Source organism: Eretmochelys imbricata, chromosome 1, assembly GCF_965152235.1.
Source record: "Eretmochelys imbricata isolate rEreImb1 chromosome 1, rEreImb1.hap1, whole genome shotgun sequence".
Taxonomy (NCBI): Eukaryota; Metazoa; Chordata; order Testudines; family Cheloniidae; genus Eretmochelys; species Eretmochelys imbricata.
This window is the reverse complement of record NC_135572.1, coordinates 108,243,088-108,257,873: the sequence shown is the minus strand read 5'-3', so window position 1 is coordinate 108,257,873 and position 14,786 is coordinate 108,243,088. Positions and strand designations below refer to the sequence as shown.

The 14,786-nt window shown below is 41.2% G+C and overlaps 1 protein-coding gene across 1 annotated transcript in view; it reads right to left on the bottom strand.

Annotated features, from left to right (window-relative positions):
* MYO16 (myosin XVI) overlaps nt 1-14,786 on the bottom strand; it is a 474,546-nt gene that overhangs the window by 350,676 nt on the left and 109,084 nt on the right. Inside the window, exon 6 of the mRNA XM_077807065.1 lies at nt 5,181-5,306. Within this exon, the coding sequence (XP_077663191.1) occupies nt 5,181-5,306 (126 nt within the window). The remainder of the gene's footprint in view (nt 1-5,180; nt 5,307-14,786) is intronic.

Sequence of the window (14,786 nt, the reverse complement as noted above, 5' to 3'; positions counted from 1 at the left end):
TGGTTTACTGCCAGTCTCTCTCGAACCATCCTACAGAGTTCAGTTCACAAACACCACTGTGGAGAAAACTGCAGCATTTCCATACAGAGCTCTAGTCCTGAATTATTCAATTCTATCTTGCCAGGAAAAAAATATCTAGGTCATTGTGGGCAGCATAATAAAGATGTAATAAAGATTAGAGCACAGTGGTCCAAAAAGTTAATTGAGCCATAGAAAATGTTTCAGGATATATTCAAATGTAATATCAATGGACAGTGTTTCCTAATTTTGAATATGCAATTAAATTTAGGTCACTGTATCTAAAACAAAAACAGAATAGGTGTAGAAAAGATTATATAGAGATAGAAAAAAGTAATGAATGAGAGAATAGAGCCCTCCAAGTTACCTTAATCCATAATGCAGGGTGAAAATGAAATGAAAAATCTACATATTTAAAAATACAAAATATTTTAAAATAAAATGTTCAGTTAACTCATGGAACTCATTGCTGCAGCACATTATGGAGTTAAACAGCTAGTAGCATTCAAAGAAATAGACATAGTTTTATGAATAAGAATAGCATTTGTAAGCACAACAGCGAGGACAGAATTTGACAGGCTGTCAATCTCTGTGACTCAAGGCATAATATTACGATTGGATGGGGTGATGGTAGGGTACTGTAAAAGTGATGTTTTGTGAAGGTTTAAGGTTTCTTCTGAAGCATCCATTATTGGCCATTATCAAAGACAGGATACGGAACTAGAACGCCCATCTGTCCATTCTGATATGTTCTCAGAAAGCACAATGGAAAGAAGTCCTCAAGAAGAATTTCCAAGGTAACAGGTCTATGTTAGTTTAATACAGGTAAAATTCAGATTGATTATGCAAATATTTTTCAAAAGATGACAGAATGAAACACAGAACATTATGGACTTCTACGTGCACATTCAAGGATTAACTATGTATGTTATGACTACACTACCATATTTCAAGGTTTTTGTTTTTCCCATGTCTAAATTGAACTGTCTCATCCATTTAGATTCTAGGCTGCTATAAAATTAGTTTATCACCCCCTGGATTGATATTGCTATTCTCATTGTAAACACAAATGGTAATAAACATGTATCAAGCCAGAACCAAATGTGTTTGTGTACAGATCATAAAAGAACAGTATGCTGCTCACACACAGAGATTTATCACTCACATGAGTTTTCTAAGTGAGACTTTTAAACAAAACCAACCGCTAACATGTATTACAGAGCCCATTCCAAGAGAGTGGAGTTGTAAAGAGTACATTATAACATTTACTCAGCTCATTCCAGGAAATGCCATTAATACATTTTATTGCTAATCATAAACTAATTTCCCTTCAAAATTATTTGCAGTTGAGGCACATTAATCATGGAAGGTATTTTAACTGGGGTTGTCCTTAAACTGAAATATTTCTCAAAATGTTATCAATACTCATAAACCATCACATTACATAGACAAAACCCGACATTTATAATAAAGCACTCAGTACTGATCTCTAAATATCAGATGCATATAAATTCATACTGAGGGTAAAAGTTGTTTCAAAATATCATTATAAGAATGATTTTTTAAAAACAAACCAACCCTGATTGCTTATCCATTGGGTGAAATATTTTCCTCCACATCTAATGAGACTTTCTTGACAAAGCAATTTAAAGATGATTTGCTTGTAACCTCTTATGAACAGAACCCACACTGGGCCATTGTTATCTGTTAAGTCAAAATGGTAAATTATCCATAGTGTTAATAAGATAATATATTCAAAGTTGTTTTGTTCATTAACTATGCATGGGAGGAGTGAATGTGCTTTATTTGTTAACAGCAGTGAGTGTCAGTGCAATATTCCTCATTTGTTGTTCATAGATATATGGGGACAGGGACCATTTTTTGTTATGTGTTCATACAGTACTTAGTATAATGGAGTCTCTCACCCCAAGTGAGACTCCTGGGTATTACCACAAAAAATAAAATAAAATAATAATAATAATAATTAATAATTCCTTTGGAGTTATATGTGAGAGGATTGGAGGCCTTGCAAAATGCTAGAGCTGCAAATTGTGTGTTCTTAAAGTCAGATAATTTATTCTCCAGTTTAAGAAATTCTGGAAAACCATTATGTTTGCATTTCTTTTCTTTCCAATGTCTGTAAATTAAATTACTCTGAGCTGTATCTGAGCACATGTTTAGAACTAAATGCTTTCCAGCGTACACAGCCCAAACAAATGGGCTGTGAGCTGCAGTGGCCTATACAGGATAGAATTCTCCACCTCAGGCTATGGGGAGGAAGTGGAGCTGGGCTCTGAATGAAGCCCACCTCCTTCCTCAGACTTCAGAGCCTGAGCTCCAGCCAGAACCTGAATGTCTACACAGCTGTTTCTAGCACTGTAGAGTGAGCCCTGCAAGCCCAAGTCTGTAGACCCGGTCTCTAAGACTTGCCATCATGGGTTTTAGAATGTAGTGTAGATGTACCCAGGAGCAGTAGCCATCATAGCTGCTGTGCAATGCCCTCAATACCCTGTGCAATGCTGCTGTGTATGCCACCGCATAGATCCAAAGGACATGCACACCAAACTCATCTACAGGGAGCCTCTGCAGAGCACGGCTTTGTAGAGAACATGTGGGTTTCCAACAACTAGCTCCACTCCTTCTCCCTGTAGCAGATTCCCACCATTTCCAGTATGGTGATGGCTTTCAGTGATCCTCACTTGGACTGCAGGGTTCGTTCTTTAGAATGTTCTCATTGTTTTTTCTGCACAATATCAATTAATCCCCCACCCCCACCCCACACACACACACACCCCAGGCAAATTAAGGCATCAGAAAACAGAAAACAATATAAAATAAGATAAATCAACACTAGCACACACAGTTATCACACAAAATCCTCATTCATGCCCCTTTTACAAACAAATACTTATTCAGCTGAAAGATGGCTTATTTTGGGAGAGGAAATTTGGCTATGAATTTACCCTTTCAAAAATGTTCAAATATAGTGCAACCTTATGCACATAAATCCCAATGATCTTAGAACCTAGATATTGGAAAAAATATCCAACTACTAATACTTATGGTCACAGAGTTACAAGTATGATATATCTCAGAAGTAAAGGTTAATATTTTAAATTGAAGAATTAATTAGTCTCAAGTTCATTATTTTACCTGACTACTAATTTGCTTCTTGCCACGAAGGACATTATATGTTTGAACAAAGAGGGAAAAGGAGATGTTAGAAGCCATTTACATCTTGAAAAGGAGAACACAAACAGTAAAGGGACAGGTTTCAGAGTAACAGCCGTGTTAGTCTGTATTCGCAAAAAGAAAAGGAGTACATGCACTGTAAGTTAATAAGGAACAAAACTCTAATCACTGTGTAATTCGGAGTAACAAATCTTCTCTCTGAATGTTTCTGGAAACCTGAAGATAGATTATATAGCAAGTGGGGGCATTAATGTAGGTACACAATTTGTCAGATCAACTCTGTTATATATTTGTGACAAGTACTTGAATTGCATTTACAAAAATATTTCTGTCTTTTTAATTTTTTGGAACTGGCTAGGTGCTTGAAATGCAATCTGAAAATCTAGTACTGAATGTGAAGAATACGGAAACAGAAAGGGCTTTTTTAAATGAAATAGGCATCATATTCTTTCAGGCTACCTTGTCTAGCTTTCCTAGCCTAGAAACCAGAAGAATGTTTTTTTAAATAAATTGAACCCATTGTAAACAGTTTTATGCCCTAAAGAGACAACTGTCCTCCTTTCATATCTCAGCATGTACATCAGATCACTCATAAGTTTAGCTGTGTAAGTACATATAAATAACTGACATATCCATAACACTGAAACAGAAAAAAAGAGTTTACTGCTTCTATCAAAGACTGGATAGAGGTTGAACTAGATGCACTGAATTATCTCCATTGACTTTTAGTAATACAATACTCGTAGTTTCTTTTCTTAGCTTTTATATAGTGCTTTATATTTTCAGTGTCTTCTACACATATTTCTTTATCAAGCCTCACAATATTACTATGAGACATGTAAGTAACATTATCTCCATTTTACAGGTTGGGTCGCCAAGGAAACAAGTTTCAGAAGTGTCCACGAATTTCAAGTGCCCGAACTGAGAGACACCTAGGTGTCCAAAGGTTGAGCTTCTAATACTAGTTGACACTTTTGAAAATTTGGACCTAAATATCTTTGCTGATAGACACACAATGAGTCAATGTCAGAACCAGGATTAGAATTAAGAAGTTTCTGACTCCCAGTAGGCGACATGGATTTTTATTGATAGTTTTGAATAAACTTTATAAAAATAACAATCAGAAATGTAAACACGTCTAACTCCTGCATTATGTATGTAAGTGCATGGCTCTCTCCAACCCAAAGTGCTGGAACTGGGCATTAGAAATGGGATAAAATATAGAAAAGAAATCTGGTTCTGCAGCTACATTTCAAACCATATTTCGTCTGGCCATTCCTCCCCACCTTCCCGCTTTCCACCCACACCCATCCCACCCTCACCCCCACCCCAGACACAGCTGCTGCCAAGATTCCTCCCAGCAGAAGCAGAATAATCCGAAAGGGGGTAGGTGTACAGTAGTGGACCAGGAGGATTCATACTATAAGACACTTCCCATGAATCCTAAATCCAGCCCAGAACACCTTTCCACATTTCAATGAATAGAGGGCTCACTGAATGTCAATTTCGGAGGCTTTGAGGAAGCCAGGCTTCGAATGCATCAACTGTGTTGCTAGTCCTCTCGTGGATGCTCCTTTGCTATGTAGCTTTGCCTCGACTAAACTCTAGTCCATGGCACCAAAGTATGATATATGCAACAAAATATAGAGCACAAATGTTTGTTCTGGCTTCCCCCCATAAAATAAATAATTTCAATTTCAATGTAATTTTTGCTGATTTTTTTTTTTTTTTTTACTGAGGACAGCAAGTTGTTTTTTAATGACCTGTATCAGGTTAATAGTGTTATGATATTTATTTTCAAGTGATGCCTGGATTATTATATATTTTTCTTATTTTATACTCTATTTATCTAACCAAAACTATGTTCTTCTTTAATACATTAAAATATTCCCATTTTAAAATGCTCACTACTGAAAAAAGAGGCTACAACATACACTGAAAAGACATGCAGGAGAAAAATCAAACTTTACCTGTCCATATTTTGCAGCTAAATGCAGAGGGGTCCAGTACTGATTATCCACAACATTGACATCAGCACCATGATCCAGTATCAGAGATGCCACATCCTTGTATCCATTTGCACAGGCTATGTGCAGCTGTGAATAATACATAAGCAGTGTATTATTTTAAAGACTTTCTCAAGACATATGTGATTAGCAGGCATTTTAACTTCCCAAAGGTTTAACTTGTCAGGGGGAGGAAATACTCTTCTTTCAAAAAAGGGCAAATTATGAAAATAAGAAATGAAAAACCAGCATTTGAGAACAATATTCCAAACATTGCAGAAAACCAGTTTGATCAGAGGTTTTCAGTGTTTAGAAATTAAAGCAGGAAATATCAGAACAAAGGAGAATTCCAACCAATCATCATCAAGTGTCGCATTAATGATCTAGTCTGAGCCAGACTCTGCTCTTATCATTTATAATTTTCATCCTTTCTTTTCTGTTTACTTCATGTTTCCTATCCTTGCCCTCAATCCTAGGCATCAGCACAGGTTCCATGAGCCCAGGCAAATTCATACCTTCCAACAGAGCTCGGTCCATGGCCTAATTTACTTTTGTCAGAGTTTTAAAATCTCAGTTGGGAGATGATGATGCTTTACTGCTCCCAATTTAATTTATTAACACACAATGACACTAAGCTCACTGGCTTTGCAGAGGTTATGCTGGGGAAATCATAGTCACAGAAAAAGCCTCTATGATTTTACTCCACTGTATTTTTTTTTCTTTTTCTGGTCTCACCTCCCTGCATGTTTCAATGTTTAAAAGATTAGAACTGGGACTCTTGACCAGCCAGCTCCAAGATATATTAAAGAATAAAAATTATAACTGAGCTGAGAGATGGAGATGCTAGTGAAACTACTGTCATCTTGAGCAGCAAGGAGAGTATGGGATGAAGTGTTAAAGAATGGGGGAGAAAGGGAAAGATGAAGCTCAGAAAATAGCCTTACTTGTTAAAGGTTAATTTTGGAAACTAGAAGTTAAATTGTACAATTTTTTATTTCAATGCCTGGCTCCTGCGTGTGTTCTGCATTTATATCTCTACATTATTTTCATTACAGATGGAGGACGGTAATTAAAACAAATATAATATAAAATCAGACAAGACAAGTATATATGGACACACAAAAGCTAACCAACATGAAAGAGGTTGTAGGATAATGAAAATACTAGAAACTAAATGGATGAATAGACAAAAGTACAATGGAAGACACTGTATCAGGGAAAATCTGCCATTAGGGATTCCTCCTGGAAACTCAGTTTTTATGCATGGAGAATAAGAACATGTATTTTCATGAGGGATGTACTTCAAATGTCCCAAACGATTCAGGTTAGGAAATGGTGCAGATTACAGATCTGTGGTATTTGTTCTCACTCTGATATTTTCTATGGGTCCAAGCATCCACCTCTGATTCCATAAGCAAATGTCAGAGAAACCATGGGGCTGTATCCTGGAGTTGTGGGAGCGGAGCAGTACAAAATAGCTGTCCTTTCCACAGCCACAAGGAATCACTTCTGCCAGACCTCCATGTAACCAGGATTCCAAAAGATTCTGAGTAAACTGGACTAAGGAGAGAAGGGGAGAAACTACTGTATGTGGCCTTGTCCTCTACCGAGGCAATAGATATTCAACTGATATCTTTTCCTGAGTTATTTCTGCCTGAAGCAGCATTAAATGATGCAGGTAGGGAAGGGGGCTGCACTCAGGATTGGAAGGGCTGCCTATTGCAAAAAGGCTCCTGCAGTTACCCTGTGCTAGGGACGGGTGGGCCCAGAGTAGCTGCACAGAGGGGCCAACACTTAGCAGGGCTGGGACTGGATGCTCTCTTTCCCACTTATTTTTCTTCAGCTATGTCTATAATTTATAGATAGTTTCCATTGAGACTATCATAGATATAGAACTATATCAGAGCTTGTCGGTGGAAAGGTCTCCCATCAAAACACACAGTTTTGTCAAAACAGAGGGCTTTTTGGTGGGAAAATGCCAATTCCAATAAAAAGTTTTGATTTCCCTAGGGGAAATATGAACATAAAAATTAAGTTTTGTTTTGACTTAAAATGTGGTTTTGACCTTTTGGTTAAAACAAAACAAAATCATACTGTATGTCAAAATGTCAGTTAGGAATGAAAACTGTCATTCTGAATTGGCATAAAACTTCACTAGGGAAAACCAACACTTTTTGACTGAAACATTTTAAACAAAAATTTTTCATTTTGCCAACCAGCATGCTTTTTCTCTACGTACATGCACACACATATCTATATTCCTACACATGTATATCTAGGTGGCTTGAGTCACTCCATGAGAGCCCTACCAGTGCAGGCTGCCAGAGAGGTGCCAAATCAGGAAGTAAAATATTTGGATAATGAATGTGCAGAACTACACATTGTTTCCTAGTGTACTGCAATTTGCCTAGAACTCACAGTGCCTTTTTCCAGACTTGTAGTTTTCACATTGCTGCTGAGAAGTGTGGACTGAATATTTAAAAGAAAGTTATATCACTCCTGGGATGCTATTATTCTAGGCTGCTCTGATAAATTGGCCATGGTTTTGATGCAGCCTGTCATCCTGGTGATAGGTTTATCTCTTTGGTACGCCTAACTGTTATGGAATAGGGAATTTATTTGTGCCCATCTTCTAACTATGATTGACATTACAACTCCAGGCATGAAAACCATTCAATGAACATAAAATGTATTCAGTTGCTTATATGCAGAAAAAAAGTGAGAGCATGGGAAACAACAGCATGACAAAAAAAAAAAACACTTGCTGCAATCTTATTAATTCACATCCTGTAAAAGCTTTTTAGTTTTCCCTTGCATTTCAAAACAGTTACTTCTCAGCCATGAGCTACAGAGACTCTGGATGATATCACCATGAAACAGGCTTCCTTTTGCGAGCCAGCAATCGGATTTTTGCTCGTGTCTCTGTATAGATAGGTTTATCAGGTATAGCAAGAAGCCCATTACCAGAATTTTTTGACACAGACTGGCTGACTCCATATTAATGAACAGGGAGGAAATCAGTCTAACACAGTCTGTTGCTGAAACGTGCCTTTTGGATATTTTATCTCCCAGATCACAAAACAAAGGCTTTGCATAACATAATCTGCAACAAAAGAAAAATAGTCCATTCTGTATCTATTTGCTGTCAGACAACAAATGCAGTTCAGAAATCAAAGTCCAAATAAATGACATTCAAACACAAATATCCCTGTGATGGGGCGGCTGCCCGGCACTGAGATGTAAAGAATTAAAGCCACTCTGGGGATGCTGCATGGGAGGCAGCCAATAAGGAAAAGACTTGTAGTGCCATCCAATTAGGGGAAGTTTTGTTGGAGGAGCCAATCAGGTTGGCCCATATAAGAAGGGGCTGCTGAGCAAAGCAGAGGCAGTCACTCCCTGTAGTTTGAGGGAGGATGACTGGCTGATTAGAGGGGTGGAGCACCATAGACAAAGCAGTGCTGGGCAGGGTCAGCAGAGTAGGAGCAAGCTCCAGTATGACAGCTGCCAAACTGAGGCCCTGATATAAGAGCAGAGGAGAAGTGCTGAGGAAGTGGCCCAGAGAAGGAGATGGTGGAGTTGGAGGAGGGGGCAGCACATGGCTGCCAGCTATAGGATCCCTGGGTTGGAGCCTGGAGTAGTGGGCGGGCCCGGACTCTCCACCCACACATGCACTCTTACCCGCACTGGCCACTGAGGGAAGTGGCCAGTGCATGGTCTGCAGTCTGCCACTGAGATGAGTGGCTAGAACTGGGATTGCCACTGAGGCAAGTGGTTGGACTGAGGACTGTCAGTCCCCCGGAATGGGTGGGAAAGAACAGAGTGGGGCACAGCCAGAGGGCTGTGTCCAGAAGAGGACAACGTGGTCCGGGGAGTGATGCAGGTCCTTGATGCGGAGACAGGAGTGATGACCGGTGAGACACCAACTGAGGAGGATGCACTGGCAACCCTGAGCTAATTCCCAGGACAGCCAGCAGGAGGCACTGACGTGGTGAGTCAAACACTCACAGTCCCCTTTTGCCAAGTTTCAAGAGCTAGCCAGATTCCAGTGTTTGTGCAACAAACTAAAAGATGGATTATGTAAACCTTTTTACAGTGCATATTTGTTCTTAATAATAAAATGGAGGTTAGTTACTGTAACTGGAGGTACTTCAAGATATGTGGTACCTATCTGTATTCCACACATGGATATGCATGCACGCCATGCACCAAAATCCAGAAGTTCTTTAAAGTAGTGTCTGACCCACATATGCGCAGTAGCTTCTCTTGTGTTCCTGACTGGGGGTCTAATAGGTGGTGTGGGTTGACACCTCTCCAGTTCCCCTCCTTACCGCAATCCTACAGGATCTGGAAGAGAGGGGAAGAAGGGTGGGTAGTGGAATACAGATAGGGACCACACATCTTGAAGACCCTCCAGTTCCAGTGTGTAACTTCCATTTCTTCTTTGAGTGTTGGTCCCTAGGTGTATTCCACAAGCGGGTGACCAGCTGGCAGTGTTCAGAGTGCAGGAGGATGTGAGGAAGTCAGTAGCAGAGATTCTTGTAGTACGGCCACTCCTTTGGCCTCACCTGTGGCTGCAGATTGAGTGAGAGAGTAGTGTAATGCAAAGGTGTGGACAGAACTTCAGGTTTCCACTCTGCAGATGTCCTGTAGCGGAACATCCAATAAGGATGCCGTGGAGGCCACTTGTGCTTGTGTGGAGTGAGCTGTGATACCCCCAAAAGGGGGAAGGTGTGCTATTTTGTAGCATTTTAATATGCTGCCAGGTGTACTTGCAGTGAACTAAGGGCCTCTTCAAGGAGAGAAGATAGTCTAGAATGATCAGGATGCCAACTGTATGAGGCGGATACTGATGGTATTGTGCCCAGGCCATGAAGCACTGCCATTTGGCCCAGTAGCAGGATCTAGTGGAATCCTTTTGACTTTGGCTGAAGATTTTTTGAATGGGGTGGAGCACCAGCATTCTATGTCTGACACCCATCCAAACACCAGGCCATGACATGGAGTGAGTCTGGGTTGGAGTGCTTGATCAACACCCATATGAGTTAGGGTACCCTGAAATGGGTGGATTCTGATTGGTGGGCATGCAGACATCATCAGGAGTCTTGTGAACCAGACTTGTCTGAGCCAGTAGGGACCCCTGAGGATGACGGTGGCTCTGCCGTGACAGATCTTTCAGAAATTTGTGGTAGTAGAGGAATGGGAGGAAAAGCATCACCTTGGGAATTGCGGTCTATGGCTTCCCTGGAGCAATATATGGGGAGCTTCCTGTTTGTCTGGGACGCAAGGAGGTCACATAGGGGAGTGCCCCATTAAGGAAATATGTTAGCTAGAACAGTGTTGTATATCTCCCATTCAAGTTCTGTGGAGAAGCATCTGCTCAGCCTGTCTGCCAGGCGGTTGTGAATACTCAGGAGGTATGCACCTTGTATCATAATGCAGTTTGAGACCTCCATTCCAAAGTGTGACTGCTTCCCTGCAGAGAGGAGGAGATCTCACTCCTGTTTGTTGATACAGATCACTGGGGTGATATTGTCTGACATTATCTACACATGGAGTGAGCATATGAGTGGAAAGAAGCCCTTGCACGCAAGGCATACTGCTCTCAGTTCTAGTAAGTTTATGTATAGTCTGGTCTCTTTTGGGGTCAAAGTATCCTGAGCAGTGTGGTGACCAGGTGAGCTCCCCACCCTGTAACGGAAGTGTCTGTCAGAATAGTGGCCTTCGGTATGGGAGGGTTGAAGCGAGTTCCATCATGACCTTGTGTGGGTTGGACCACCATACAAGGAAGATGAGAACTCTGGTAGGAACAGTGACACTGGAATCAATGTGATCTCTGCTTGGTTGGTAGATTGAGTGGAGCCACGCTTGCAGACATCTCAAGCTTGGAGTCTGATGAATGGTGTCATGTAGCCATGTGGCCTAGCAGAGAAAGACACCTGCATATCATAGTTTGCAGTCTGCTTGTAATGTGTGAGATCAAGTTGCTCATTGCATAAAACTTGTCTGTGGGGAGAAATGCTCTCATGGACACTAAGTCCATCATCACCCATATAACAAACCCCTTAAGGTGGTAAGGAGATGCCAAAGAAACCTTATTTCTAACATGACTTCCTGGAAAGAGCAGCCTACAAGGAACCAGTTGTCCAGCTATGGGAACACCATATATCCAGTGTGTTGTATTTGAACAGTTACCACGGCAAACACTTTGATTAATACCTTGGGTGCCATAGCCAGCCCAAAGGGGAAGACACAAAACTGGTGATGCTCTTGACCAACCATGCAGTGGAGGAATTTCCTGTAATATGGGTGAATATCTATGTGAAAATACGTGCCCATCATGTTGAGAACTGAGTCACGTTCCTTCCTGCAGGAAGAGGATTATAGATGCTAGCATAATCATCCTAAATTTCAGCTTTCAAATAAATATATTGAATTGCCAAAGTTCCAGGATGAGTCTCCACCCTCTGTCTTTTGGGCGGGATTAGGAACTATGGGCTAAAGAACCCTCTCCTTTGGTATTGAGGCAGGATGTATTCTATCACTCCCTAGTGAAAGAGGGATTCCTCCTCTTGTTGAAGAATTAGTTGATGAGAGTGGTTCCCAGAGGGTGATCAGTGAGGTGGCTTGTGAGGAGGGTAGGAAAGAAACTCTACAGAGTACCCGAGATGCATAATCTCCAGAAACCAACTGCCCATGGTGATCTTGTTCCAGGTGTGGGCAAAGAGAGTAAGATGGCGTCCAAAGATGACAGGGGAAGAAGCAGGTAGCATCTGTGGTGGTGCATGGGTCTCAACTTTTATCTCAAAATTGGCCCTGGGCCTGCAGCTCTGAGGAGGCAGAAGATGTGGCAGTCCAGGGAGCTGGAAAAGAGGACTTCTTAGTCCTTTGTTATTTATGTGGAGATTTGGGTAGATGCTGGTAATATGGAGCATGTGAAGGGGTGCCTGTGGCCTAAACGATTGTCTCTGGTGTCCTCCTGGGGTCTGGAATGCAAATCCCTAGGGATTGCAGTGTGGGTCATGAAAAAAGAAAAGGAGTACTTGTGGCACCTTAGACTAACAAATGTATTTGTGCATAAGCTTTCATGAGCTACAGCTCACTTCATCGGATGCATGTGTGGGTCATGAGTCCTTTAGAGAGCAAAGAGACTTGTCTGTCTTCTTGTTAAAGAGATTGGACACATTGAAGGGAAGGTCTTGAATGGTGTTTTGGACTTCTCTAAGAAAGCATGACAATTGGAATCAGGAGTCCCTTCACACAACGAATCCTGTGGTCAAACTTCTGGATGACATATCTGGAGTCCTAAAGAGCTACAAAAAGAAAAGGAGTACTTGTGGCACCTTAGAGACTAACAAATTTATTTGAGCATGAGTTTTGTGAGCTACAGCTCACTTCATGGGATGCATGCAGTGGAAAATACAGTGGGGAGATTTATATACACAGAGAACATGAAACACTGGGCATTACCATACACATTGTAACAAGAGTGATCAGGTAAGGAGAGCTATTACCAGCAGGAGAGCGGCGGTACGGGGGGAACCTTTTGTAGTGATAATCAAGGTGGGCCATTTCCAGCAGTTGACAAGAACATGTGAGGAACAGTAGGGGGGGAATAAACATGGGGAAATAGTTTTACTTTATGTAATGACACATCCACTCCCAGTCTTTATTCAAGCCTAAGTTAATTGTATACAATTACACAAAGTAAAACTAAACTAAATCTCCCCACTGTATTTTCCACTGCATGCATCCGATGAAGTGAGCTGTAGCTCACGAAAGCTTATGCTCAAATAAATCTGTTAGTCTCTAAGGTGCCACAAGTACTCCTTTTCTTTTTGCAGATACAGACTAACACGGCTGCTACTCTGAAACCTAAAGAGCTACGTTCACCACCAATCTTCTCTTGTCTATAAAAGATTGGAAATGGGCTCAGCTTTTCATGGGGAGTTTATCTTTGAAGTCTGCAAGGCTGGTGTCATAAATATAAAGGGAAGGGTAACCATGTTTCTGTATACAGAACTATAAAATCCCTCCTGGCCAGAGGCAAAACCCTTTCACCTGTAAAGGGTTAAGAAGCTAAGATAACCTTGCTGGCACCTGACCAAAATGACCAATGAGGAGACAAGTTACTTTCAAAGCTGGAGGAGCAGGGGGAACAAAGGCTCTGTATGTGTGATGCTTTTGCTGGGAACAGATCAGGAATGCTCTTCAGAACTCCTGTAAAAAGTTAGTAAGCAATCTAGCTATAAATGCATTAGATTTTCTTTTGTTTAATGGCTGATAAAATAGCTGTGCTGAATGGAATGTATATTCCTGGTTTTGTGTCTTTTGGCAACTTAAGGTTTTGCCTAGAGGGATTCTCTATGTTTTGAATCTGATTACCTTGTAAGGTATTTACCATCCTGATTTTACAGAGGTGATTCTTTTATTTTTTCTTTAATTAAAATTCTTCTTTTAAGAACCTGATTGCTTTTTCCTTGTTCTTAAGATCCAAGGTTTTGGGTCTGTGTTCACCTATGCAAATTGGTGAGGATTTTATCAAACCTTCCCCAGGAAAGGGGGTGTAGGTCTTGAGGGGATATTTTGAAGGGAAGATGTCTCCAAGTTGGCTCTTTTCCTGTTCTTTGTTTAACATGCTTGTTGGTGGCAGCGTAAGGTTCAAGGACAAGGCAAAGTTTGTACCTTGAAGTTTTTAACCTAAGCTGGTAAGAATAAGCTTTGGGGGTCTTTCATGCAGGTCCCCACATCTGTACCCTAGAGTTCAGAGTGGGGAAGGAACCATGACGTGTAGGTATTAAAATTATTTTTGGCTTATAGAAATTGGTAACTACATATGCAAAACTGCAGACCTGTGGAGAATACCTTCCTCCCAAGAAGGTCCAGTCTCTTTGGGCCCTTTTCTGAGGGGGTGGATTTCTGGTGGTGTGACCAAATTTTTGTAGCTGCCTGTATCACTAGAGGATTAGGGCCAGGGTGGGGAAAAAAGAAAGTCATCTCCTTTAGGAGGAACAAAATAATGCCTCTTTGGTGTAGGGACACATGATGCTAGTGTGTGCCCAACTGTTCTGGACAGTTCCAAGATAGTCTTGTTAATTGGAAGGGCTATTTTGGTCAGTCCTTGTGGCTGTAAAATCAATAGGAGTTGGGGGTTTTGAACCTCTTCCAGTGGGACCCTGTCGCTGACGATTTACAGATAACTGCATAATCTAGAGAAGACAAAGAAGCCCCCAATGGAACAGGCAGTACCAGCTCTGGCTCTTCTTCTTTGTACACCGAGAGAACCAGATGATGAGAGGGAAGAGGAAAACGACTTCTGAGAGGAGTCTATGCACCTGCCCTGGAGGAGCCAAGGGCCCGGGTAGGGCCAGAAGACGGAATCCATTAGTCTTGGCAGCCTGCAAGGGAATCTGTACCACCTCTGTATGGAGGGTTCATATCCAGAGGGATGGTAAGCATAGCCTCTCGGCTATCTATCAGGGCTCCTGGGCCTTTCTGGAGATACTATCTCCTCCAATTCCTCCACTTATGAGGATGGTTCAATCAGTAAAGGTGATACCATCAGTACCGGGG